General features: G+C 43.6%; 1 protein-coding gene across 8 annotated transcripts in view; it reads right to left on the bottom strand.

The window, feature by feature from the left end:
- LOC135717661 (solute carrier family 35 member F3) overlaps positions 1-27,843 on the bottom strand; it is a 272,141-nt gene that overhangs the window by 54,474 nt on the left and 189,824 nt on the right. For 7 of the 8 annotated variants that reach the window (XR_010520328.1, XM_065239850.1, XM_065239852.1 and 4 more), the window contains one exon: positions 17,985-18,014. The exons of the other annotated variant lie outside the window; for it this stretch is intronic. Coding sequence is in view for 6 of the 7 variants with exons in the window: in XM_065239850.1 (XP_065095922.1) it covers positions 17,985-18,014 (30 nt within the window). In the remaining variant the exon portion in view is untranslated. The remainder of the gene's footprint in view (positions 1-17,984; positions 18,015-27,843) is intronic. 8 annotated transcript variants of the gene reach the window in all.

Raw genomic sequence — 27,843 nt, 5'->3', positions numbered from 1 at the left:
CGTCAACCAAACCGTTTGTTTACATTCAAATTACAATTTTTACATATCAAATTAACGCATATTGTTATGCGTCTGTTGCATATTTCCATCGGGAGGGGTCTTATTTTATTATTTTTCACATATTTGAACGGTTTTACAGCTCAAATAACACCACATTAAAAATCCGGAAGATCATAACCGCTGGGGTAGTTTTATTAATTTTCACTTTTCTTAATAAAAATATGTAGAAGAACCAGCCGGATCACTCCAAAATCGATACTGAATACAAAATGTTCCATGTGTATGATGATTAGAAGCACCTGCGATGGATAAATTAATCAGAAAAGGTAAAAACATTTTCCTCTTCCTATGCTTCACGGTGATTTTTTAAGCCCTCATCACTCTTTTGTTGGTTCCCTTATTCACCACCAGAGGCTGAAACGATCGCTTGATTTCTAATGGATTCGCCTATTAGCGGCCAGATAAATTGAAGCCGTTTTCAGAAAACCATTTTTTTCACCAATGAGAGTGCAGATGATGTTTGAATTTATGGGTGATGATTCTCTGGAGATGTTAATGCTTACCGTATGCGTGATAATGTTTGCATCATTGAGCAATGTCAAAATTAATTTTTTTTTTATTTATTCAAAGGGGGTCTCAGAGTCTATGTTAATGTTAATCATCGATCGAGTTTCTACTTTCTGCAATTACGGCCTCCACACGCTTCCGGAATGCACGGCAGGTTCTAATTATGTAGTCTGGGTAGCGTTTAGAACAGGCCTTGGTCTTTATGACACGCCGTATTGAGTAATCCAGCGGATTAAGATCGGGGCTGGATGGCGGCCACATATCCTTTGCCCAGAACGGAAGATGTTCCTGCAACCACTTCTGAGTGCGGTTCGAGGTGTGGCACGGAGCCCCATCTTGTTGAAATACAACATTTGGCTTCGGACCATACTGTTCTTTGATCCACGGAAGAACATACCTAAAATCCCGATGTAGACCTCCGTGTTGACCTTGTCGCCTTCTGGAATGAACACCGGGTCCATTTTTTTTGCCATCGGAAGCCACCAATCCAAACACCATAACGCTAGCAGGATGCTTGATCAGATACACGTTCTTGTGCTCGTCGGCCACGTCTTTTACCGGAAGAGAACTAATATACCGTTCGGTTCTGGAATTTGATACGGGATCGATGGTAAACATGCTCTCGTCGGTGAATAGGATTACCGAATTTTTTCGCTTAAGGAAGTTCAAGATTTTCTTGCATCGTTCGACTCGCAGCTCCCGGATGCGGTTGGTAATCATGTGAGTTTTTTTCCGTACCCTCGACTTCGTCCCGCAATCTTCCGTTACGGTCTTCCGTGCCGTAAAGTCATCGATCCCGTGTTTCTTTGCCATTTTCCTTATTGAACGCACTGGATTCACCTTCCTGGATTCATCTTCCTTTTGATAGCAGCGATAACCCTCGGAACCCGAGCTGACCTTGGACGACCTATGGTCACCTTCGCGGATAGTTGTCCTTTCTTTTCTCGGTCTAAACCCCTTTTGACGGTCCACCGGGACACTCCCACGGCGATTGAAATGTCTTTTTGCGACATTTGCGTGTGGAACAAATCACGAATATGCTGCCATTTCGTTATGGTGCAACTGTCAAACTAAGTAAATCATTTTCTTTTATGCACAGCCTACTACGGTATGAGCTATAGGTTACGTGCATGCAAAGAAAACCAAGGCATTGTATGCACAGGTAAAACGGGAACCTTATTTGTACCATGGTGCAAACATTATCGCGCATACGGTATATAGGCATGATAGAACCGATTAAAAATAGCTTACTTTTCGGTTCGTTAATCGATTAATCGGTAATTCGAATAATAATAGGACATCACTTTTTGAATGTGAAACGACATTTCAAATAGGGGAAATGGCTCTAATGTTGGCCTATGGATCTAAGATTGGGCCCATCGCTAAACATCTGCTATTTATCAATTATATCTAGATGAACGCGTCATTGGGACGGTACTATTCACAAATTACGTCCCTATGGTATCTGAATTAAACACGAGTGCTGACCGGTTGGTACACCTGTAGTAATTTTGCACGCACTGCTCAGAATTAAACCAATTGTAAAACTCATAATCAACCAAGCAGAGACTGGAACCAAATCTATACCCAAGTTGTCTCGTCTTGTATTTGAGGTGGTCCTCTGCGCAAATCTCATCAATACCCGAAGAAGAATATATATGTTAGCTGCAATGCGCACAATTGCCACTCATGAAAAAGAGCTACCATGTGACAGCATTTTGAATCAATAACATGGAAAAACGCCCATTTCGATTAATTGCTCATACGTCCATTATGTACCCATTTGACCAAATTAAATTTGATTAATTATTCAATTGGCCAATTAACGTATTGTCAAATTGCTTATTCGCCTAATTGTGCATTCGGTAAATTGTCAGGCAGACAAAAATGCTTTTGACCAATTGTCAATTCTGGTAATTATCTGTTTGGATAATTACCTTTTAAAAAATCAGTCTAAGGTTGACTCGTTTACTTGCCGGGAAATTTACAAGATTTCTTTATCCATATTACAGATATATTGTAACAAAACACCGGGTCGTTTCCCTGTTCATTTTGAATGTAAATCTATTTTCAATTACATCTGCAGGTGGCCGTAAACCAGATTGAGGGTCATTTTTGTCTTTGTGTAAATTGGCAATTTGAAAATCACCACAGAGTTGTAATTTTTTTATATTTGAGAGTCGGATTTTCATTTCAGCGTCATATATTTTTTGGAGTGCAAGGAATTATTTTACGATCGTCTAACGGACTTGAACAACGGTTTCCGTCACAAACAAAGGTATGCAGAACATAATTAAAATCTGCCATTAAGTTTTTACTATCCGGCTTCATCGAAAAAAGGGATTCTTCTCTAGCTCGCTTTCGGCAGTAAATCACTAAAACCGTAGATTAGGTACCTATGTATCATTCTTGAGCTTTTTCCTAGCACTCCGATGAAGGTCGTGTTTAATTTTCCGTCTCGGCCTACTCCGCTTTGACTTTGGTGCGGTTGCGGTCGGTAGGGAAAACAAATTCAAAGTCATCTCCCGTTTTCTTCATAGCAAAGCAAAGGGATTAAGCGTCTGCAGCAATGCTTTTGTAGCCATAAACACCGGAACAGTATTACGGTGTGTTTGTGTTTTTAGTACGTGCGACGTTTTAATCCGGAAAATAAATGACATTGAATTTGCTGAAGGGTTAATTTGTCAATAATGGGTCCTTTACCTTTAGTGGACTACTTTCGAATCAATGCAATCTTAAAAAAAACTGCACAACCGAATTTAATGTACCTGTGGATTCCAGGTTCATAGTGGAACTAATATGTGTACTGCCGCTATTCATATAACAGTCCCATATAAATATTGATTCCGCATAATATGGGACTGTTGGGACTAATGACCAATATTTATCAATGTTTAGTTATATTATTTATAACCTTTCAATTCAATATAAAGCATGTCTGGAACCGTATAATAAACAGAAACTCCAAGTTAAGATAAGATGACTCGACGAGATCGGAAAATTTTTGTGTGTATGAAAGAAATTTCGAACGCAGAACATCGAAGAAAATCAACGAGAAACGTAGAAGTACACCCAACTTTGTAGGAATTTTCCGAATTTCCGAAATCTGTTAGGAAATACAAATGACGTCTCTCAAAAACTCTTCCTAGCGGCACCAGTAGTGTAGTGGTAAGCGTGATTGCCTCTCAACCAGCAGACCTGGTTTCAATCCCAGTCAGCGCCGTCGGGATGTTCTGAGGCATAACATCTGTGATCACGCCTTCCGTCGGGAAGTAAAGCCGTCCCCGTTTGAGTTGATGGGTCGATAGGTATGGTCCAGGTGTGGGAGCTGCTTCCCTGGCGTCGGTAGCATTGGTGCTCAGCACGTAAAACAAATCTCGCGTCAGTTTTCAATAGGCTCTATCTACATTGATCGATTCTCTTCATCGACTCTTTCTTTCGTAAATAAATCGGCTTCAAAAATGGCCGTCTTCGTCAAATTAGATGCTAGAGTGTTGCTTCCAGCCGTGGCGATTCAAAGAGAAAGTTGATGAAGAGAATCGATCAAAGTAATTTGTCCAAGTTTGGTTAAAGGGCGAACACGAAATTATTGCGACACATTCAACAGGGCATAACTTTTTTACCATTGGGTAAAAATCAACCAAATTGTGCACACTTTCTCATTGATGTGTATTGTGTACATGCTGTCTCAATTGTTGGTCGATTTATCTATTTATTTATTTAATTGATTCCATCAACAGGCTTCAATAAGCCCCAATGATGTTAAGTAATACAAAAAACAACATGATTGTCTGTGCTTAAAACTTAAACATTACACTGCTATTCACGGTTACCTGTGCCCGAAAATATCGAGGTGAAACTACGGCGAAGCGTCTGACGTGGTACGTGAAAATCGAACACTGAGGCAACTCTGTTGAAAACTCGCTGCAGTCCGTTTATTGCTCCATTCATTCCGTAGTTCGTGCGACGAAAGGGAAGTCTCAGCATAAGACTGTTTCTTAGTGCACGTGGTCGTACATTCAAATCGATTTTTTCGAGGATAGTAGGACAATCGATTCTCCCTTGCAATGTATCGGCAACAAGTAAAGCCCTTGCAGCGTCTCTTCGGGTCGAAAGAGTTTCCAAACCAATCAGCTGACATCGGCTTTCATAGCAAGGCAAACGGAAAGGATCTCTCCAAGGCAATCGCCGAAGGGCGATGCCTAAGAATCTGTGCTGGACTGATTCGACTCTTTCAACATTATTGTTGTAGCTTGGATTCCAAACTGCTGAACAATATTCAAGGACTGATCGGACCAGTGAGGAGTACAATGACTTCAGGCAATAAATATCAGTAAAGTTTTTGGTTATTCTAAAGATAAAGCCTAGTGTTCTGGAAGCTTTATCAACGACATACGAAATATGCTGCTTATATGTGAGTTGCGAATCCAAAATGACTCCCAAATCCTTCACGTGGCTCACTCGTTCAATTGCTGAACCCAATAGGTTGTAGTTGAAGATGATTGGTTCTTTTATCCGAGAAAAGGAGATTACTGAGCATTTCGCCGGGTTAACTTCCATTCGGTTCAAGGTGCACCAGTCAGCAAAAGCATGAAGCTGGCCTTGAAGAAAGTGACAGTCGGCAATGGAACGAATCCGAAGGTAGATTTTTAGATCGTCAGCATACGATAGTCGAGGTCCGTTAAGCACATAATTCACATCGTTGAAGTAGAGCAGGAAGATCAAAGGTCCAAGGTGGCTACCCTGGGGTATCCCCGATGTAGCAGGATAAGTATTAGATCGGTAATCGCCTATGGCAACCATCAGTTGGCGACCGGTTACATACGATCGAAACCATTGTAATAGGTTACCATTGATCCCATGTCTGTCTAGTTTAGCAATAGCAATAGCATGGTTTAGCTTATCGAACGCTGCTGACAGATCGGTATAAATCACATCCGTTTGAGCTCGGTCAACCATGCTATCAGTTACATAAGATGTGAGGCATAGCAGATTGGTGGTGGTGGAACGACCTGACATGAAGCCATGCTGATCATCACTCAAAACATGCTTGCAGTGAGAAAGTAGCGGTTCCATTATGACTAGTTCAAAAAGCTTCGATACGGTGCTCAGTGAGGTAATTCCACGATAGTTGTTAACATCTCGTTTGTTTCCTTTTTTGTGAACAGGAAACATGTGAGCAAACTTCCAGCAAGAAGGAAAAAATACCACAGCGAAGCGATAATTGGAACACGTGACAGAGCGGAGTCAATACACTATCGATATTCTTCTTGAGAAAAACGGACGGGATTCCATCGGGTCCAGGGTTGCAAGAAGATTTCAGCTTGGAAGCAGCTCTTAATATAGTCATATCGTTGATGTCGATGCCATTTAATGTATCGCCGTGCATTGGAACGTTGCTTGCTGCGAGGTTAACATATTCGTCAGATAGGCTCTCGTCAGTGAAAACATCGGTAAATTTGAGAGAGAAGAGTCGGCAAATCTCCTGATTTGTGGATCCCACTTCGCCATTGAACACCATGGACGATGGAAGACCGGATTCCTTTCGCTACTCCTTTACATAGTTCCAAAAGGATTTCGGATGTGATCTCATCCTGCGCTGAATTCCCTGCTGATATCGCGAATAGCTTTGGCGACTGATCCGTTTGAATTGATGGTTTAGTCGAACATAATAGCATTTTAATTTGAACGTACGGTACTTGGTGTATTTGCGTAGTGCAGCTCTTTTAGTAGATTTCAGCCTACGGAGCTCCTTAGTCTGCCATGGATGATGAGCTGTTTTCTGGTGACTTATCTTCGGGACATGTCTGTCGATAGTATACGCCAAAATGTGTGAAAACGTTCTTGCGGCTACCTCAACATCGTGATGATCGAGGATGTTTTCCCAGTCCAAGCTGGAGAGCAAGTCTGAGATGCTGCGGTAATCTGCTTTTCGAAAATCGTAGGAAACAGCAACGGGCGTTTCGTCGAAATCGTGAAGTAACTTGCTCTCCACAGTCACAATCAAAGGAAGGTGATGTGGAGTAGGTTTCACTAGTGGAGCGGGTGCACAGGAGATGAATGGAGCGACATCCTGAGAACTGACGAAACAAAGGTCCAAGCTGCGGTTGTTCTCATTGACTACATGATTGATTTGCGATAACGTAGACGTACTGTAGCTATCAAGAAGCATAGTGGCTCCACAATGGAACACTGATCGTTCTGGATCCGGATACAGAAAACCGCTATGGGATGGTTGCCACGAGATACCAGGTAAATTGTAGTCTCCCAAGACAATAACCTCGTCAATAGCAGTTGCGCTTTCCAAGACAGCTTGAATTGAACGACAATGGGCGTCTGTCAAACTCGAAGTCGTGTTTTTCGATTCAACGAAAATGGAGGTGAACCAACGCGAGTTGAGAGAACAAATTCTTTCCAAACACCTGGAATTTCCTGACCTGTCGCACCGGCAGTTGGGAAAAATGTTGAACATTAACCATTCAACCGTCTCCAGAGTGTTGAAGCGGTTCCAGGAGCGGTTGACGTTGGACCACGGCAAAGGAGCTGAAAGAAAACCGGGACCGGAGAACAAAAAGACGGAGGGAAAGGTGAAGCGGATGATTAAAGCAAATTCCAACGTCTCAAGCCGTGATTTGGCTAAAAAGATCGGCATGTCGCAGAGCTACGTCAGAATGGTACAGAACTTCCCAAACCGCGATGAGCGGCAACAATCGACGGCTAAAACTCGGGCACGGAAGCTCTACGAGAAGATGCTGACAAAATATGGCTGCTGTGTGATGGACGACGAAACGTATATAAAAGCCGATTTTAAGCAAATTCCGGGGTTGGAGTTTTTCACCGGCAAGAGCAAGTTCGATGTGGACGACAAATTTAAGAAGAAGAAAATGTCGAAGTTCGCCTCCAAATATCTCATTTGGCAGGCCATCTGCTCTTGCGGACTGAGGAGTGACCCTTTCGTGACAAAGGGCACAGTAAATGGCGAGATCTACAAATCTGAGTGCCTCGAGAAGCGCCTTTTGCCGTTCTTGCAGCAGCACGACGAAGCTCCGCTATTTTGGCCAGATTTGGCATCATGCCACTTTTCTAAAAGTGTCCTGGAGTGGTATGAGGCCAATTCTGTCCATTTTGTTCCAAAGGACATGAATCCGCCAAACTGTCCGGAGCTGCGCCCGGTGGAGCAGTACTGGGCAATAATGAAGCGGGAACTTCGGAAGAGCAAGAAGACAGCCAAAGACGAGAAGGACATGTTAAGAAAATGGAAAAAAAAACTGAGAAACTGGTACCGGATGACACTGTAAAGACTTTGATGGAGGGCATCAAGCGAAAATGCGTTCAATTTTACACTCAAGGCTCCATCGATTAATTTTTCTTTTGATTTTTGAAGTAAATATATGTATAAAACTACCCTAAAATTTTGGTTTGATTCTAAACATTATAAGAAAATTGGCATGACATTTTCGGTGTCGCAATAATTTCGTGTTCGCCCTTTACATGAACATTTTGTGTAGTCGTTGGGGGCGTGTGGTTCTGAATATGGACAAACAGGCAGATGCATTCTATTCCCACTCTTTACTGTAATAAGCTTGGTGGCCCTGAAGAGGGCCGTTTAGTTGCTAAAATTGGTGATGATTTAACCTCCGAAACCGTACAGAGTGTGTCTCTGTCGCCTCAAAGCGTAGATGACATCCATGGCCGCTTACACTTGGCGTGTTTAGTGTAGGTGACAGCATCACGGATCTCACTTTCCAGGAACACCTTCAGCACACCTTGTAGATCAGACCGGAGATACGTTTGACATCACCACGGCGAGCCAGACGACCGATGGCGGTTATCTCGATGAATTTTGCGATGACGCTTGGCACCTCCTTTACCAGGACCTTTTCCTCCTGTGCAACGACCAATTGTTGCTTGTTGGGTGTGGAAGAGTGGACTAGCCACCACCTTCCTACTGCTGCTGTTATTGACCACCGAAGCGAAAATGAGCTGATGCCATAGTAAAATTTACGTTTATTTTCTGGTTTTTTTTACGTTTCAACATTTGGTTTAACATTTCAATTTGTTAGCCTTTGGCTCTTCATCTTTGTTCTATTTAATAGGTTATTCTAATGTGATGATTGCGTTTAGCACTAATTTACAGGATACCCTTTTATGGGATTGTTTTCGTTTGAATTTAAAAATTTGATAACCAATATACTTGAGCACTGAAATCTACCTAACTAGTTAAACTAGGTTGCCAAATCACGAATGATCTGGTGGTTTGACCGCAGACAGGCGACTCTGAACCTTTCCAGCGTGGACGTCTTTCACTCCTCGAGTGTTTGAAGACCGGCCAGGCGGTGAATCTCAGAATTACGAGTTCGCGGTGAACTGTTGAGGATCATTCTGAGGATCTTGTTTTGGATCCTCTGAAGCTTTAGGTGATGGCACTTAGCACAACTCTCCCAGATTGCCATACCATATTCAATAGCCGGCAGCATGATCTGTTTGTGGACAGCAAGCTTGTTTTTGAGGGACAGGGTGGACTTCCTGTTTATCAGAGGGTAGAGCGACCTGATCGAGATGTTACACTTGGTGGATGTCTTGTCCGCATGGGATCGGAATAGCAATTTGCTATCGAGGGTGAGACCAAGGTAGACTACTTCACTCGACCATTCAATGGCAGTGCTATCAAGATGGATTTTGACGTTAGCAGGCGGAACAAGCCGAGGTGAATTCGAGGCTGGAAACAGAATGGTTTGTGTTTTAGCTGCATTGATACAAATCTTCCAGCTCTTGAAATAGTCGGACAGAACATCCAGTCCTGATTGTAGTTTACTCGCCAGAGCACGGATCACTCGACCCTTATAGATGATAAAGGTGTGATCTGCGAACATTCACATGATACCACCACCCGACAGGAGAGGAACGTCTGACGGGAAAATGTTGAATAGGATAGCCCCAAGCAGGCTACCCTAAGGGACCCCTGCATCAACGTTGAATGTATCAGAAGGTGTATTGTTTAAGAAAACCTGGAATGATCTGCCCGACAAGTAGTTTTTGATGATCTTCACGAGGTAGATCGGAAAGTTGTATCGATGCAGCTTGTACACTAGGCCATCATGCCAGAAATTTTCGAACGCCTTATCGACGTCCAACAATGCCATGGCAGATGTATTGGAAACGGACTTGTTCCGCTTGATGATGTTAGTAACCCATGCGAGTTGGTGGATGGTAGAGTGGCCTTTTCTAAACCCGAATCGCTCTTTGGGAAAGATGTTATTATCATTTGAAAACACCAGCAGACGGCTGAGTATCAACTTTTCGAACAGCTTCGAGATGGAGGATAAGAGGCTGATGGGGCGATAGCTTTTGGTACTGGTCGGATCTTTGCCAGGCTTGCGTATTGAAATCACTTTGGATAACTTCCAGCATGCAGGGAAGTAGTCAAGCTCCAAGCATTTGTTGAAGATATCGGTAAGATGGTTGAAGAAAATCAATACTCAAGTTTTTCAACTCGAGGTTGACTACACCATCCATACCCGCGGCCTTCATGTTTTAGTGCTTCTAATAACTGCTAACACCTCATCAGCCGATATTCTACTATGATCATGCACTACTACGGGGGTGTCAGCGACTCTAGTCGTTGCCTCCAGTACGGCAGGCTTATGGGGGCTCACCATGGTTTGACCAAGCTTATGTGAAATCACAACATGTTGGCCAAGAGCATTGGCCTTTTCAACTGGGGTTATGAGTAGGCCCAAGTAACAATTTTGGTTTTATGAGGGTTCTGTAGACCATGATTTAGACATGTAAAATGCTAAAAAACCTCGATAAAAGCTGCAATGTTACTTGGGGGATGGGTCCGGACACCGTAAGTTGTCCATGAAACGTAGCCAGTAAGCTGTTGTGCGAATTAGCCTAGAACTTCACTAAGTAATCCGAAACGAATTCTCTTTCCATCGACGAAGCGCAAACCACCACATTGCGTCGTCGTTCTAACTCTTCTTCTGGTGGGTTTCCAGCTCCTTTCGGCCATTCTTCGGAAGGATCCTCTAACCAGGGCCCCATGCCACCATAAGTCGTTCTCGAGAATATCTTTCGGAGCGATTCCGCGTGAAATTAGGTCAGCGGGATTGGTGCTTCCCGAATTTTGGCGTGGCTGTTCGCCACGAAAGTGGTCCACGTTCCTGGAGAAGAGCGAATCCAGTGGAGAACACAGGTTGAGTCCGACCAGAAGTTAACGCTGCCGTCTGCCTTCAGAGATTCCGCTACCTTTTCCCAAAGCTGAGCAGCTAGAAAAGCACCACATAGCTCCAACCGTGGTAGTTATTGTACCTTGAGAGGTGCTACCTTTGATTTCGAGGTCAGAAGGTGCACCGAAACCGAACCATCTTGTCGTTCACTCCGAACGTAGATCGTCGCACCGTAAGCGAGAATTGATGCATCTGAGAAGCAGTGGTATTGCACGGACACCGCTGTTGGTGCTATGACACACCGTTGTATGCGAAGCATGTTCAGTGCAGGAATTTGCTTGTGAAATGCTCGGCATTCTTCACCCCCCGTTCCAGGTAGTGGTTCGTCCCATTGCAGACATTGCCCGTGTTCGATCAAGTTCGTCAAAATCTGTCGGAACATCTTCTCAACGTCGGCTACAACCATCACCTGACGTGTACGACTGCGGAGAACAATTGACCGTAAGTCCTGTTGTACCACTGGTCCAGCATAGAGGGCATCGTTCAGCGAAATCCCAGAAGACGTCTTACACGAAGCATCGAAGACCACCCTTACCTTGGTCGTGGTGCTTGACTCCTTGATTACGGGATGATGTGGCAGGAAACATCGTTTGACTGTCCCCTCCTCATTATCGTCCACTCTTCTCATGTGACCGAGCTCGAAATATTCGATCATGAAGTTGAAGTATTGCTTCTGAAGGTCTGGATCCTTTACAAGTCGCCGTTCCACAGCTCGAAGACGTCGTAGCGCGATGTCTCTCGATTCGCCAAGTTCCGCTAAAACATTGTCGTTCTTAGGGAGAGTAACGCTGTATCGGCCATCCGAATTCCGTTCGACTGTGCACTCGAATTGCTTTTCGCAGCGCATCTCGTCCGGAGATAACTTGCTGACGGCTTCTTCGCAGGACCAAAACCGTGCCATTAGCTCCTCCAGATTGCTCGATACCGACATGTTGCATGAATATCTCGCACCATGATTTGATGTAGCGACCTCGCCTGTCACTATCCATCCGAAAACTGATTGGGTGAGTACTGGCAGACCGGTTCCCAGTGGAACCTCCCTTCCGGATGGGAAGAAGCTGAAGAAAGCTTGGATGCCCATGACCAAGTCGACCTTTCTCGAGCGGAAGAATTCTGGATCTGCCAGTTCGATGTCTGCCGGTATGTCCCATCCATTTGCCTGCACTGTAGAAGTAGGCAGACAAGCTGTGACCTTCGGCAAGACGAGAAAATCCATCGGTCTAGAGTACGACGAGACTCGAGACTTGACGACGGCTTGAATCTTTCGCTTGACCCTCGTTCCGGATTGTCCGATGCCCAATATTGAAATATCGACCTTCTGGCTAGCAACCTTCATCAACTGACTCAGACTTTCAGACATGAAGTTGCATTCCGACCCGGAATCTAATAGCGCACGTGCCGGATAGCGAGAACCCTGGCTGTCCTCGATCACAACAACTGCTGTAGCCAGAAGTACCTGCGATGTCGGAAGCTGCGCCGTGTTTGACGATGCTGTCTCGACCGATGCTGTCTCGACCGATGCTGTCTCGACCGATGCTGTCTCGACCGATGCTGTCTCGACCGATGCTGTCTCGACCGATGCTGTCTCGACCGATGCTGTCTCGACCGATGCTGTCTCGACCGATGCTGCATTCACTGCCTTGGGATCAGAACTCGAGTCGTTCCAGTTGCCACTATTACCCAAATTGGTTTTCTCGGGTGATCCATTCCTACTGCTTCTTCCTTCGCCCTTGAAGCACAGCAGTGTGTGGTGTCGAGCCTTGCAGTTGCGACACGAGAACTTTGACGAGCAATCTCGAGCTAGATGTCCTCGCTTGAGACAGTTTCGGCAGAGTGACTGTGCTCGTAGAAACGACTCCCTGCTGGACAGCGACATTTTCAGGAAGGCTGGACACGTATGTAGTCCATGAACATCCGTACACGATGGGCACTTAGCGGTATTCTGGTCAACAGAGGAAAGCGGAGGGGTCATGTTCCAAAATGGTTTTGCACAATCTGGGAGAGAGCGAATCTTGTTGGCAAAATCGTTATTTCAGAGTTCCACCATCCTGGCCTGGATCATTTTGGTTAGACTATTGACATTGGTCGTCAAGTGGGGCAACCCAGAAGGCTGAAACTGCCTACGAATGGTGTTACGGAGTCTGATAAGATTTTTGGTTGGGCTGTCAAGGTTCAGAGTATGACTCACCTGTCTGGATGCTGGTACGTGTTGCTCCCTGGCAGACACTGATCGACTTCTTCGAACGACTCCGGTAGGACGTCGTAATCGATTGCTGTGCCCACACAGCGCTGATACTGCTGCCAGTTGACACGATGGTAATTTCGCTGGGAAACTTGAAACCTATTGGCCGAGGAACCTACTTCGGCCAACACCGGATATTGGTCCGAGCTCAGTTCCTGATAGGCGATAGGTTGAGAGATGTTATCGCCAATGTTGCTGATGAAGATGTTGATGGTGGCATGAGCTCCGGATTGACTCAACCGGGTGGGAGTGTCCGGACAAAAGATGTTGTAGTGGGCTTCCTACAGATCGTTGTACAAGATTGTGCCGTTCTGGTGTCGCCGACTATTGCCCCAGGCTTGATGCTTGGCGTTCAGGTCACCAGCGATGACGAAATTTTGCCGCCGTCGTGTTAGCTTGATAATGTATTTTTGAAGGTCTGCGGCCGAGCCGTCCCTAATGTTGGTTTGCTTGGGGCAGTAGACCGCGATGATGGTGATTGGACCAAGTGATGTGCTCACCTCAACTCCGACGGCTTCGATAATTTTCAGCTGGAAGCTTGGTAGTAGCCGGCAGCTCATGTTCCGTCTCGTAGCGATGGCCACTCCCCCTCCCCTGGAGCTGATGCGGTCAAGCCTTACGAGCCGAAAGTCGGGAAGGAAGACGTTCAGTTCGGGCTTCAAGTGAGTTTCGGTGATGACGGCTATGTCGATGTGCCGTTCGTTGAGAAAGTCAACAAACTCGATGTTTTGCTCTTCAAGGAGCAAGTATTCCAATTCACGATCTTGATGGCTTCACGGTCCATACTTAGTGACAAGGGACAGGGCAGCGTGTAGCTGTTCAGATCGAGTCTTGCATGACCTCGTCCACGAGCGTCACAAGTTCCTCCGAGGTGAACGGAGAATCGTTGACAGGTTCACCTGAGACAGCACCAGCGTATGATAAAGCAGGGGCGGTGAATGGACCTGGATTTGGCTGGGCCGCAGCAGCAGCGAGACGATGCTGAACTGTCCGACTGTTGGGAAACATATGAATACTCGCAGGATTGGCTTGTTGGTTGGTGAACGGAAGCGGGGCTAGACGACCGACCTGGTTGTTGATTATAGCCTTCCGACGGATATTCATGAACTCCACTCGCTTGGGAGGCTTGGTGGTTTCCACCGCAGTTGACACACGTTGGCTCGATGTCGTCAACTTGCTCACAGGACGCAGTTGAGTGGGTTCCAGCACACTTGCCGCAGTTTGTCTTCATATGGCAGTTTTTGGTGCCATGGCCATAGGAGAGGCAGTTCATACACTGCGGAACATCACGATGTTGGGGTTTGCAATGTCCGCAACTGATGATGACCTGAAACAGGTCCCGGATTTTGGATCTCAGAGCCGCAAGACTGGTGGATCCCTTCGTGAAGTGCACCAGAAACAACTGGTCACTGAAGCTGGTATTGTTGTTGAAACGCCGGTTCATCGACCTCAGGTTTTAGCCCAAGCCACTCCAGCTCTGATCTAACGGCAGTCGCCTCGAACGATGGTAATCCACACAAAACCACCTTCAGTGGCTTGCTCGATGGCAGATCATGCGTGAAGAAGTCCACGTTGTTGTCCTTCAGGAAACATCCTATTTGTTTGTACTCCTCCAGGCTGGAGCACATGATTTTGGTACCGATGCTGCAAAGCTTGAAGCGAGGCAGCAGCTTGTGTTTTGCGAGTTCGGCACCCAGCTTGGCAACATCCTTCACCGGCGTGAAAATAGGGGGAATCCTCTCTCTTTTAGCAATGGGAATGGCGTCACCATCGCCATTTTCTTCCGGGAGTACTGCATACTAGTTGGCTTGCAGTACCCGTTTTCCGGCGTCATCCTACGACGCGCTGGGCTTGATTAGCACCTTCTTTGAAGGGCCCGCTGCTGTCTCATTGGCACGTTTACGCATCATTTGTTTCGTGTTTGCAAGTTCAAGTAAACTGCCCAGAACGCGAGATGGAGGTGACACTTCCACGGCGCAACACGACAGCTCAAAACGAAATAAAATCGAAACGAGAACTCAAGCGAAAATACGGATTGAACAGCTCAACAGTTGAGCAAAGAATCGAGGGGCTGATGCCATACAGCAGTGCTGTTTTATATCTTTTCAGGTTAAGGCAGAATGATGTGCAACCAAGTGGTACTCGATTATGACGACTGGGTTTGGGAAGAACGTTTAACAGTGATAAAATTATCACTTTTTATTTGTACATTGGACAATGCTTGACATTACCACTTTTTCAATAACTTCTCGTTGCAATTCATCAGTTGGAAGCATTACTATATATGAGTAGAAATATTTCTGATCGATTGGTGATAAAATTATTGAAATTGGTCCAGGAGCAGCTGAGTTATTAATGTTCAAAATCTTTCATAATTTTGTTTCATATTACATTTTCGGTTTTTACAAAGAATAGAAATGAAAGACGTAGTCCTACGTCAAAAACACGTCTACTGAGGATTAATTTTTCTAAAAAAAACGTCTATCAATGAAACAGTCATCGGTCTTCACTGAAAAGCAATGCAACTATGTTCTGCCAATCTAATTGAAACTCAGTGTACATAACCGGCCGTGCTTCCGTTTCCATGAAATAGTAATTAATTTCCACGAATTCTTCATCGTCTGCAAACCAATGTGCTGTCCTCCGATGGAACGAGAATTGACTGCTTGCGCCGCCCCTGTAAACGGAGTCCCAGAGTGATGGTTCCGTGGTCGTATTGCGCTCGATTCGCCATGAGCCTGCAGTTTGGAGAAATTTTCTGCGGGGGGAACGTTCAGTGCCGTTTTTATCATCAAAAGCCGAAGCCAAAAACGATCAAAGCTATCGAAAACGAACATCTAGGCAAAAATGATAAAACAGAAAGCTGCAGTTAAACATAAACAACAATGGTGAAACGTCATTGAGTGTATGCGTCAAAGCTACACTGTTATTTTATTTTTTACTATTTAGCTTTTCGCTTGACAGTTAATAGCATTAATATTTATACTAAAAACTATATTCTACCTATTTGAGCAATTTTTACACCAAATATTACTTCAGAACAAGTTGTACTTCCCCTAGGGGGTTCGTGGATTTTCCTATGTTTCGAGGGGTGCATCGATTAGCTTGGGACCGAAGATAGTACCAGAGCTGAGCCAAAAAGTTGAGCACGTTTCTTCGGGACCTTCCGGTCTTAGAGTTACCTCTATGCTGAAAGTACAGTTAAATGCTTCTGTACTTAGTTTGAGTACGTTAATTACGTATAAGTACAATTTAAAGTCCATAATTACAACCATGAACCTGCTAACGATTTGAGTAACACGCATCCAAGTATAGATTCTGCGTGCCCCTCACCTTCAAGTAATCTGGTACAATTTTTTTCGATTTTTCATTGGAGGTTTGTATTTGTTGACAAAAAGCTAGACTGCTTTGATCAATTTTGAGTAATAATTATTATTTGCTTTCAGTACAGCTGACTTTTCCCTTGCGTAAAACATTATGGCAAATCGATGGACGAACAAAAATATCAGTTTTCCCATAGTAATACCAACGGGTTTGTGTCGAATCGTTTTCGGCATCTAAGTATTTTTTGCGGTACACAATCGTCACTTAAATATTCAGCAGCTTTGTCAATTCCTTTGCCTATTATCTTTAGGGAGTAAATTGAACGCTTAATTTAGGCCAAACGATGTCACGTCATAAGCATTTGCAACCCGAAGATAATAAGAAAGATAATGACAAAGTCGTCATTTACCCAATTCGTCCTAGCTATCGAAACGGAATTCTTTATAACCAAAGAAAGGCCCTTCAAGTCGTGTAAATATTCATTCTTTTATTTAGCTCAAAACGCTACTTTCAAATTAGCATCAAATTGCCTTTTCAAGCATCCAAACCGGCCAAAGTATCCGGAAAGTTGCTTCCGCTGTGCGAGCTGACACATGCTATAAATTCCCGCGTATCTATCAGTCATGAGCTACCGAGAACAGTTTGGCACGGTCTGTATCATCTCTCATCGTTTCATGAATCCACTAATTAATTTAGGTACCAATTCCATGATCACCCCAATGATGATGATTATGATGATGAAGGGGTGCTCACCAGCGAACCGAAGATATAGGTTATTTCACGCAGTCACGCACAAGAGTCATGGGGGCGAGTGAGGGTCTCAACGATTCGAAGAATGTTCGACGTGCTCGCACAAGAACGCAACAGGCCGCGAAAAATGCCAAGTTCACACAGTGCAACGAAAGTGTCAAAGGCGCTGCGGTGAGTTGCTTTTTTTTTCTTTCGGATTGTTTCAACGACTTAGTTGTTCAAATTTAAGTATCTGGTACAATGTGTAAGTGCCCATAAGCTGGGTGAGTAATTTGTTCGAATAATGACAGTTTTTTTTCACTCCAAGGTTAACCATTACCTCGGGAACCTTGACTTTGATTCTAACCTAGAAATTTGCTTTCGTCTGTAGTGATGGTTTTTGTTGATAGACTGAGGTGAAATTGAGAGATTTTTTTTCTTCAGCGATCATAAGCCAACCACGGGGGCTCTGCGCCCATCTACTGTCAGATGAGAAGGCGAGAGCGGGCGGGAGCATGGTCGCACATGCTTAATGATGATAAATGAGAAATTCATGATCCGCGTGCTTGTGTCTGACAGAGATACCGCGAGGCGACATTGGATGTTATTAAATTTAAAGCGTCTTGTGTACTCTAGATTATGACAGAGAAAAAAAAACAAAAGCATCTGTTTGCGAGACAGTTTTATGGATGGAAGGAGCAGAGTGAGTGAGAGCGAGAGCTTTTAATCTTTATTGCGGCAAGCACCTGTTTGAAAAAGCTCTCGCTACCCTCTGAAAAGTTGTTTTATGACAGACAAATCTACTCTAAAGCTTAAAAATATTTATCTAATGAAAGTTAAAGCTAGTTTTATTGTTTGTATAAATATAGACAACAATCAATAGGACTCACCTCGCGTTGTGACCCAACAAGATGATATTTCTGGAAAAATAGCGAAATATGTTTCGGTTTTTATATAAGATAATAAGATGTTTACTATGCAGAAGGAAAACACGGATGACAGGTAGAGAGTATGGGAGAGGTGGGGACAGCACACTTCATTCTTCGGAAAATTGTTTAAGGATTTGACAGAAGGGTGTCACTCTTTGTTTCTAATCTCAGTAGCCTAGCATATTTGATGCGTTTGGATATGTGTAGATATTTCAAGGGTTGCTACAAACTATCACGCCCAGCAAGTGGAAAGAGTGTCGTCGAATGGTGGATCTTCTTGGAAACTGAAAACTGAAAACTGAATACTAGCATATGTGTGTAATGGTTGAATTAATCATGAACATTTAATAAGTTATTGTTATTTATGAGATGTTTCGCCGGGAGAATTCTACCTTGAACGCAGAACCAGCCGAAAGGCTCGGTTTTCGGTGAGCGTGAAGGCATTGTACCAGCAAATTGAGGGTAGAAAACGTGTGACACATTCGTGTTCGCAAAGGAACCAAGTCACGAGAGCGAAATATCGATTGTCAGAGTCAGCCATGGCGGTTATGCTGCAAAATATCCGGCAGGGTTTGTAAAATGCAGACGCTGTCCTTGGGGTTGATCGGTTTTTAAAAGTTGCTTTAGTGGAAGAGTTTTAGTGAATTGAATAAATAATAACATTCCATTAATCAAAATCATGATGCACTTGAATGAGCAAGTTTGAATGACTGGTGGTTTTGCTAAATTAATTCTGTTTGAAGTTTTGCGACCCAATGGTCGGAAATCATGCATTAATGAAGAGGTAAACTTGGGCTCAGTATATGAACATTAGGGTGGTTCAAAATAACTATTTTGCTCCACCAAGCCCAACCGATTTTAGATCAGGTCCTGATCATTCTCTCGAATGTTAACGATAGCCTATGACAAACAATGATCGTCATTTATGGCGGTAAGCTCCATCGAGGATAATACGCGATTTAATCCAGATTTTCAAAAGCTTTAATAAGGCTTGTACTCGAAAAAAATGCACCATTTTTATCCGTGTGTAACTTTTTTTTTCCGTGGGTAAAAATTGATGAAAATCTGGGTATAACTAGTTTGGAGTGAATTGTTTACATGTGCAAAATTTCATTACAATCGGTTCAGTGTTTATTGAGATGTCATCGAAACAAGAAGAAAATCGCCGGAGAATTTTGCGCGCCGTCATGGAAAATCCGACTGCGACCATGAGATGGATCGGAAGACAACTGGAAATCACCCATACAACTGTGTCTCGGGTGGTAAAATCGCTTAAGGAGTCCCAGAAAACCGAGCGGCGGGCTGGAAGTGGAAGAAAATCGAAGACAGCTGACCCTGTGAAGGCCCGGAAGGCGTTGGATTATTTCAAGCGTAATCCGAACCTTTCGATTCGCGACGCGGCTCTGAAGGCAAAGTGTTCCGCCTGGTTCGTTCATCAAACCATGAAACGAGCTGGGCTTCGTGTATTCAAGGTCCGGAAGGCACCGAACCGGCGTGATCAACAAAACACGGCGGCCAAATCCCGCGCAAGGAAGCTGTATCGAGAGTGGTTAACGAAACCGATGTGTGTGGTTATGGATGACAAAACCTACATCAAGGCAGACGCAAAGCAGATACCGGGGCTGGAGTTCTACGTTGCCAAATCACAGTTTGATGTTCCGGAAGACATAAGGAAGAAGAAAGCGGACATATTCGCCAAAAAATACTTGCTCTGCCAGGCCATATGCCAATGCGGTAAACTGAGTAATCCGTACATCACAATGGGTACCATCAACAGCGAAATTTACCGCACCGAGTGCCTCCAGAAGCGTCTGTTGCCCTTCCTGCGGTCCCCGGAGGCGAGACATTATTTTGGCCGGACCTGGCATCATGCCAATACGCGCGATCGACGTTGGATTGGTACAGAGACAATAACGTTGTTTTTATACCAAAAACCGCCAACCCCCCAAATTCACCAGAGATTCGTCCGGTGAAAAGATTTTGGGCCATAATGAAGGCCAAAGTTAGAAAATCGTCCAAGGTTTTTAAGAACGAGCTGGAGTTGAAGAAAGAATGGATGAAAGTGACCAAAAAGGTCGGCTTCACCATTGCACAAAATGTAATGAGGGGTCTTAAGGGAAAGGTGCGGGCTTTCAGAGATGGACAGGAAATTGAATAAAGTAATTATGCCGAAACATAATCCATATGCATTAGTTCATTCCCTGAAAGTTTCAAGAAAATACGACTTAAAATAAATTTTTGGTGAACACTTTTGTCTGGTGCATTTTTTTTTTGACTAACATGTCCTCACCCTTAAGTCAATCAGAGAACTTTCGACGAGAGGTTCAGAGAACTTCCTTGAATTTCCTAATTTCCGCCAAGAAGTTTAAAGATTTTCCGATGACAAGCTCAGCGAATTTCTGAGGAGATGTTCATTGAACTTTCGAAGAAAAGTTCACAGAACTTCAGATGTGAAGTTCAGAGAACTTCCGACGAAAATTTCCCCAGAAGAAGTCCAGAGAATTCCCGAAGAGAAGTCCAGAGAACTTCCGATGAAAAATTCTGAGATTTTCTTATGAGGAATTCTGAGAACTTCTGACTTTAAATTCAATATGGTGGCTTCCGGTTGGAGAAAAACTTAAATATTATGTCAAATTCCTCTCAATATGGGTATTTTCGGAATCTTGGTGAAGTGTAAGGATTGAAAACCCATGTTTGACACCATTTTGAGTTCAATATGCCAGCTTCCGGTTAGAGAAAAGCTTGGAAATACTGCCAAATTACTCACAATATGGGTATTTTTGGAGTCTTGATGACGTGTAGGGACCGGAAAACCATGTCTGATGTCTTTCTGACATTCAAGATGGCGGCTTCCGGCTAGAGAAAACTTGGAAATTCTGTCAAATACCTCACAATATTGGTATGTTTAGAGTCTGGGTGATGTGTAAGGACCGGACATCGATGTCTGGATGTCTGAGGCCATTTTAAAATTCAAATGGCGGCTGCCGGTTTGAGAAAAACTAGGAAATTTTGTCATATGTATTCCTCTCAATATGGGTATTTTTGGAATTATGATAACGTGTAGAGACTTGAAACCCATGTTTGACACCATTTTGAGTTCAATATGCCAGCTTCCGGTTGGAGAAAAACTGGGAAATACTGTCAAAGTATCCACAATATGGGTATTTTTTTAGTCTTGATGACGTGTAGGGACCGGAAATCGATTAAGGAGGCCGTTTTGAAGTTCAAGATGGCGGCTTCCGGCTAGAGAAAACTTGGAAATTCTGTCAAATACCTCACAATATTGGTATGTTTAGAGTCTGGGTGATGTGTAAGGAACGGAAATCGATGTCTGGATGTCTGAGGCCATTTTAAAATTCAAATGGCGGCTGCCGGTTAGAGAATTACTTGGAAATGTTGTCATATTCCTCTCAATATGGCTATTTTTGGAATCATGATAACGTGTAGAGACTTGAAACCCATGACTGACACAATTTTGAATTTAATATGGCAGCTTCCAGTTGGAGAAAAACTGGAAAATACTGTCAAATTATCCACAATATGGGTATTTTTGGAATCAAGGTGACGTGTTGGGACAGGAAATCGATGTCTCATGCCTTTTTTGAAAGTTGAAGATGGTGGTTTCCAGTTGCAGAAAAATTGAAAAATACTATCAAATATATATATATATTTTTTTTTATATTTTTGCGATTGTGGTGATGTGTGAAGACATTTTGAATTCAATGTAGTAGCTTTCTGTTCGAGAAAAACTTGGGAATTCTGTCCAATTGAGGGGCAAATAAGGGTATTTTTGGTATCGGAGTGACGTGTAAGGACGGGAAATCCATCCGTATTTTCCTATTTTTCTGTATTCGGAAGCCACCATATTGGATTTCAAAAAGGCACCAGACATTGCTTTCCGGGCTCTACATGTCACCTCGATTCCAAAAATACTCATATAGTGGTGTATTTGACAGTGTTTCCAAGTTTTCTTCTACCGGAACCCACCAGTATTTTTTATATTTTTCTCGACAGTATTTTTTATATTTTTCTCTACCCGGCAACCGCCATTTGGATTTAAAAAAGGTGTCAGATATGGATTTCAGGACTCTACACACGTCATCCCGATTCCAAAACTACCCATATTGTTGACAGAATTTTCAGGGTTTTCTCCAACCGGAAGCCGCCATCTTGAATTTCAAAACGGACTCAGACATTGATTTCCGGTTCTCACACGTCAACTTGTAACAAGTGTAAGTGTTGCGTCCAAGATTGGTGAGATTAATCGCGTGTAGTTTTCGTTTATTTAGTTATTAAATTCCAAGAAAAAGTTTAAATGTTCGTAAAAGGTAAAACGTTCCAGAATCCCCACGAACGCAGCCAGTAGGAAACACTTCCCTACACTGATAAATTGAACTATTCCCATTTTGCTTGAAATTTAATCAATTTGACATTAAACTCAGTTTAATCATATCGAATGATTAAAAAATAAGCATCTGATATTAATCCCAGTTTAATCATGGTTGATTAGATTGTAGATTATCTTTTTTTGAATAAATTTTAATCATTTTAGATTCTATTTTAATAATTTTTGATTGAATTTTAATCTTTTTTGATTATACATCAGTATTCAAAAAGAATAAAATTTAATACTGGAAAGATTATTTCGATTTTTATCATGCATGACTATTGCCGAAGTAATCATGGCTCGGACTCAATAAGGTGAAGCGGGAAACTGCATACTTTTTAAGCTTTTATGATTTAATTTATCTTTGAGTGTATAAACTGTAGAACAATGCCCCTAGCCACCACCAGAGCACGCTGTGTGCAGTCATCGTCCACCAAGAGGCACAGTCATAAGCCTGGTGATCATTATAGACTACGGTCACATAGCGAAAGTCAAAGCTAAAAATTAATAGTTTGAAGGTGAAAACTAAAGCTAAAGTGCTAAAGTGAGCTAAGTTGGAAGTTTGAAGAAGTTGTAGAGGAAGTTGCCACGTATCATTGGACAGCCAGGTAATTACCATCACCAAGAAAACCCCGAACCAGATCCAACCGTTGTCAGGTCAATAACCGCCATTTCGAATTCTCCTTCGCGCCCACAGGACCTCGCGGTTTTACCGTAACGTTTGTAAACTCAACGTATTTTTCCGGAGTCGACCACGCCAATCGCCGTTAGTGTGTCCGAATCGCAGTTCGAGAAACTGATCCCTCAGCTACAGTGTGCGCCACCAATCCAGGCAAGTCATTTTACCCTTGTGGTTCGTTGAAACCTCGAGTCCGTCACCATACTCGAGGGGCGTACGAGACAGGTAGAGGCGTCCACCCCTGGCCCAAGAAGGTGATGCGGTACCAGAGGAAGGAGAGGAACGACGACGACGGCAGTGGCAGGTGAAGGGGCCCCGAAGACAAAAGAAGAGTAGTGCTAGCACAAGGTAGGAGTAGACATCTAAGGAAGTGGGAGACCGTCCGTGAAGTGAGTGTCATCAAAACGAATAAAGTGGGAGTTTGTCTTAAGTGAACTTTGAGTGTTTTCTTGGTTCGCGGAATTATCACGACCGTGTGCCGATCCTGAGGCTTGGAGACGGGGGTCTCATCAGTGCTGGGAGTAACACCGCACTGCCACGTTACAAACTCCAAAAATACCTATATAGTGGAGTATTTGACAGAATTTCCAAGTTTTTCACCAACAGGAAGCCGCCATCTTAAATGTCAGAAAGACATCAGACATGGTTTTCCGGTCCCGACACGTCACCCGGATTCCAAGAATACCCATATTGAGGGGTATTTAACAGAATTTACAAGTTTTTCTCCAACTCGATACACCATACTACCGAGCTGAATTCCAAGATCGATCGCAGTAGAGAGCAGTATAGAGCTTTTAGACAGGCAGGATCGCGAAACTCGTCAGCGATCTTGAAAATGAACCCGAGTTGCCTGTTAGGTTTCGCAACGATGCCCGAGTAATGAAGCTTGAATGTTAAGGCGCAGTCCAGCGTGATTTCTAGGTCACGAACATTGTCCACACGTTGCAGAAGTTGGTGATTTATCGTATAGTTGAATGCCACTGGTTTCAGCTTGGGATGAAATGAGATAATATTACATCGAAAGTATCGATTAGGTGCTGAAGCCGTAAGCAATCGGCGAAGCTACGAACAATCACATAGATCTTCACATCATCCGCGTAGAACGATCGGCAACCAGTTGGGAGGATCAGTTCGGCTTCATTCACAAAAATCGAGAATAGCAATGGTCCCAAGTTGCTACCTTGAGGAACACCGGAGCTGTTTGTAAAATAGTCCGATGGCTCTGATCCGATTATAACACAAAGTTCCCGATTGGTCAGATAGGACTTGAACCAACGATATGTGCAAGGACTTGGACGGTAACCTTATCACGAACGAGTTTGAGTTGATTGAGAGGTGGAAGCAGTACTATGACGAGCACCTCAACGGTGATGCAGCAGAAAACGAAGGAGGCACGGCAACAGACCTTGGTGCACGCGCAGAAGACGGCAGGCTACCGGTCCCTGATCTTCAAGAAGTTGAGGAGAAGATCGGTCGGCTGAAGAACAACAAAGCGACTGGGGTAGATCAACTACCAAGTGAGCTATTAAAATACGGTGGTGAAGCATAGGCTAGAGCGCTGTACTGGGTAATTGCGAAGATTTGGGAGGAGGAGATATTACCGGAGGAGTTGATGGAAGGTGTCGTATGCCAAATCTACAAAAAGGGCTGCAGGCTGGATTACTGCAACTACCGTGCGATCACACTGCTGAGCGCCGCCTACAAGGTACTCTCTCAAATTCTATGCCGCCACCTGTCACCATTTGCAAGAGAGTTCATGGGGCAATACCAGGTGGGATTCATGGATGCGCTACCACGGACCAAGTTTTTGCAATTCGGCAGGTTCTGCAGAAATGCCGCGAATAGAACGTGCCCTCACATCATTTGTTCATCGATTTCAAATGGCAGATTATGCACGAGTAAGGATTTCCCGATAAACTGACGCGATTCATCAAGGCGACGATGGATCGAGTGATGCGCGTTGTTCGAGTCCCTTTGAATCTCGATGGGAGTTACGGCAAGGTGATGGACTTTCGTGTCTGCTATTCAACACCGCGTTAGAAGGTGTGATCAGAAGAGCTGGGATAGACACGGGTGGCACGATTTTCAGGAAGTCCATCCAGCTTCTTGGATTTGCCGATGACATCGACATCATGAGACGATGGCGGAAACGTACATCAGACTGAAGGATGAAGCTAGGCGGATTGGACTTTCCATCAACGCATCGAAGACGAAATACAAGACGAAGAGGTTCTAGGGAAGACAATTTTAGCCTCATACCTCGAGTACAGATTGACAGTGACGAAATCGAGTTGGTTGATAGGTTCGTGTATTTGGGCTCACTGAAAAATGATACCAGCAGAGGAATTCAAAGACGCATTATGGCAGGGAATCGTGCCTACTTTGGACTCCGGAGGACGCTCCGGTCGAATAAAATTCGCCACCGCACGAAGTTGATTATCTACAAGACGCTGATTAGACAGGTGTTCCTCTAAGGCCAGGAGACCTGGACTATGCTCGTGGAGGACCAACGTGCCCTTGGTGTTTTCGAACGGAAGGTGTTGCGTACCATCTACAGTGGAGTGCAGATGGATGACGGAACGTGGAGAAGGTAATGAACCACGAATTGCACCAGCTGTTGGGAGAACCATCCAACGTCTAAATTGCAAAAATTGGGCGACTATGGTGGGCTGGTTACGTCATAAGAATGCCGCACGACGACCCAGTGAAAATAGTTCTCGAAAGCGACACAACAGGAACAAGGCGCACAGCGGGCAAGGTGGATCGACCAAGTGGAAGGCAACCTGCGGACCCTTCGCAGACTTCGAGGCTGGTGAAGTGTGGCCATGGATTGAGTAGAGTGGAGACGACTTCTTCGGACAGTAGAGTACAACAAGGCCTTAGCCTGATTGGTAAGTGGTAAGTATGACTTTTCCGAATTTATTTGCTACACCCGATCGGATTGTCCAGCAAGAAGATGAAAAAATGTAACCCGCGGAAGAACGTTTCGATTGGGACCAAGCCGTAGCCAACTTTTTGGTAGCTGCGGTCGGAACAGATGCAAAGAATCGGATTCCACAAACATAAACAGAAAAATTACATTTGATGCTCGTGTTTGTTTTGGCTGCAAAATCGCCGTATTAAAGTTACATCCGAGATTATAATTGAGCATAATACGACATGGTGCTTAGCAAAATCAAAGATTATTCGAGATTGGTGTACACACTTAACCTAGCTCGGTAAAATCTCCAACAGCCGATTACTTTGGTATTTACCTTTGCTGATATCTCTGCAAAATATCTGTTTGTTAGCTGAGTCTCGGCAATTGTTTGACTGAATCTCAGCAAAATAAATTGCAAAATTACTCGGCTGTTGGAATCTCGGCGAAAATTTTTAAGTGTGTATTATCCTCAATAGAGCTTACTGCTATTATAGTGGAACTGCTCTTCTACCTAATTTAAATTAGTTTTTGGCGAAAACTTTGCACACAAATACATGGATCGGTGTGGTATTTATCTATGTAATCGAAATGTAGCTGTGGCCAGTGCTGCAAAATCTCGATAATACATGGTAATATTCAAAATTCTACTTTGGTCACTCATTTGAGCTAACAGTCATCGCCAAGGCAAACCATGTCAATTGTCAGTGACGAACATGTGCAGATTTTTGTATTAGCTAAATTTGCAACGAAATTAATTGATATGAGCAAAAAAATTACAATGCGCCGTTAAAGTGAACAAGCAACTACGTCCTGAACTGCTTAGATAACAATAATGTGACAGAGAATGCACGAAATTAAACGTTTTGTTGCCAGGTGAATCTTTGTCATTGAAGAAAAAATGAATGAGATTTAGACAAAGGTTTTTTTTAGGATCTACGTAACTACGTGATAAACAATTGTGACAATATCGCGCGAAAGTCTATCAATGGCAATGATAAATCTCAGCACTGGCTGTGGCTGCAAGACCAAATTTTTCAGCTCTGCATAGTGACATTTATCTGATCCTACTGCTGTCATTACAGTAAGGATTTTCTACAATACTACAAAGTTAACGGGGTTCAGTTAGTTCCAAAATAACTCGACACCATTCATTTGAAAATGGGGCTATGGCACTTCACCGAAGAGTTCATTTTGCCGAAGATTCCCGGTTCTCAGAAAATCTTAGGAATATTTAGTAAATCTTAGAAGATCTGCTCATGATGAAACGATTGATTTTTTGGCGACGATGTGGCCGACGGCGAATGTCTGTCGAAATGTCTCGCTCCCAATGGAAACATGGTTTATCACTTATCAAAACACAGTGTTCACTCGGCTGTCGACAAAAGCAGGCCACTCTCGATGTGTGCCACGCGATCGTCTGTTTTATCGGTAGCAACCATTGCACAATGGTCCCAAAGCCGTATTTAGGAAGACAAAAATGTTTGCGCTAAAACCGTTGATTTTAGGCATATGATGTCTTCTGGAAAGTTTCTTCATATTTTATGGCCAAATTTTTTATGTTAGTGAAATTAGGGTGGTCCAAAAAATTGGTGAATTGAATATGTGAACTTTTTTATTATGTGAGATATGTGAGATCAGTGCAATGTTCTAGAAAGTTGTAGAACAGTCAAACTTCCATCTCTAATGGTTCATGAGTTATGATTTTTTTAAACAAGCAAGTTAGGGTGGCCTCTGAAAAATTGGTTTTCTATGAATATCTTTTCATACGTTCATTTCTCGTAAAACAAATATTCTAGACACTTTTAGACAAATATTTTTGCTGAAAAACCAAGTT

The sequence above is a fragment of the Ochlerotatus camptorhynchus genome, unplaced genomic scaffold (assembly GCF_037179485.1).
Source record: "Ochlerotatus camptorhynchus isolate MF236.1 unplaced genomic scaffold, CSIRO-AGI_Acam_v1.1 ptg000062l, whole genome shotgun sequence".
Classification (NCBI taxonomy): domain Eukaryota; kingdom Metazoa; phylum Arthropoda; class Insecta; order Diptera; family Culicidae; genus Ochlerotatus; species Ochlerotatus camptorhynchus.
The sequence above is the reverse complement of the archived record's forward strand: the minus strand, read 5'-3'. Positions and strand labels throughout refer to the sequence as shown.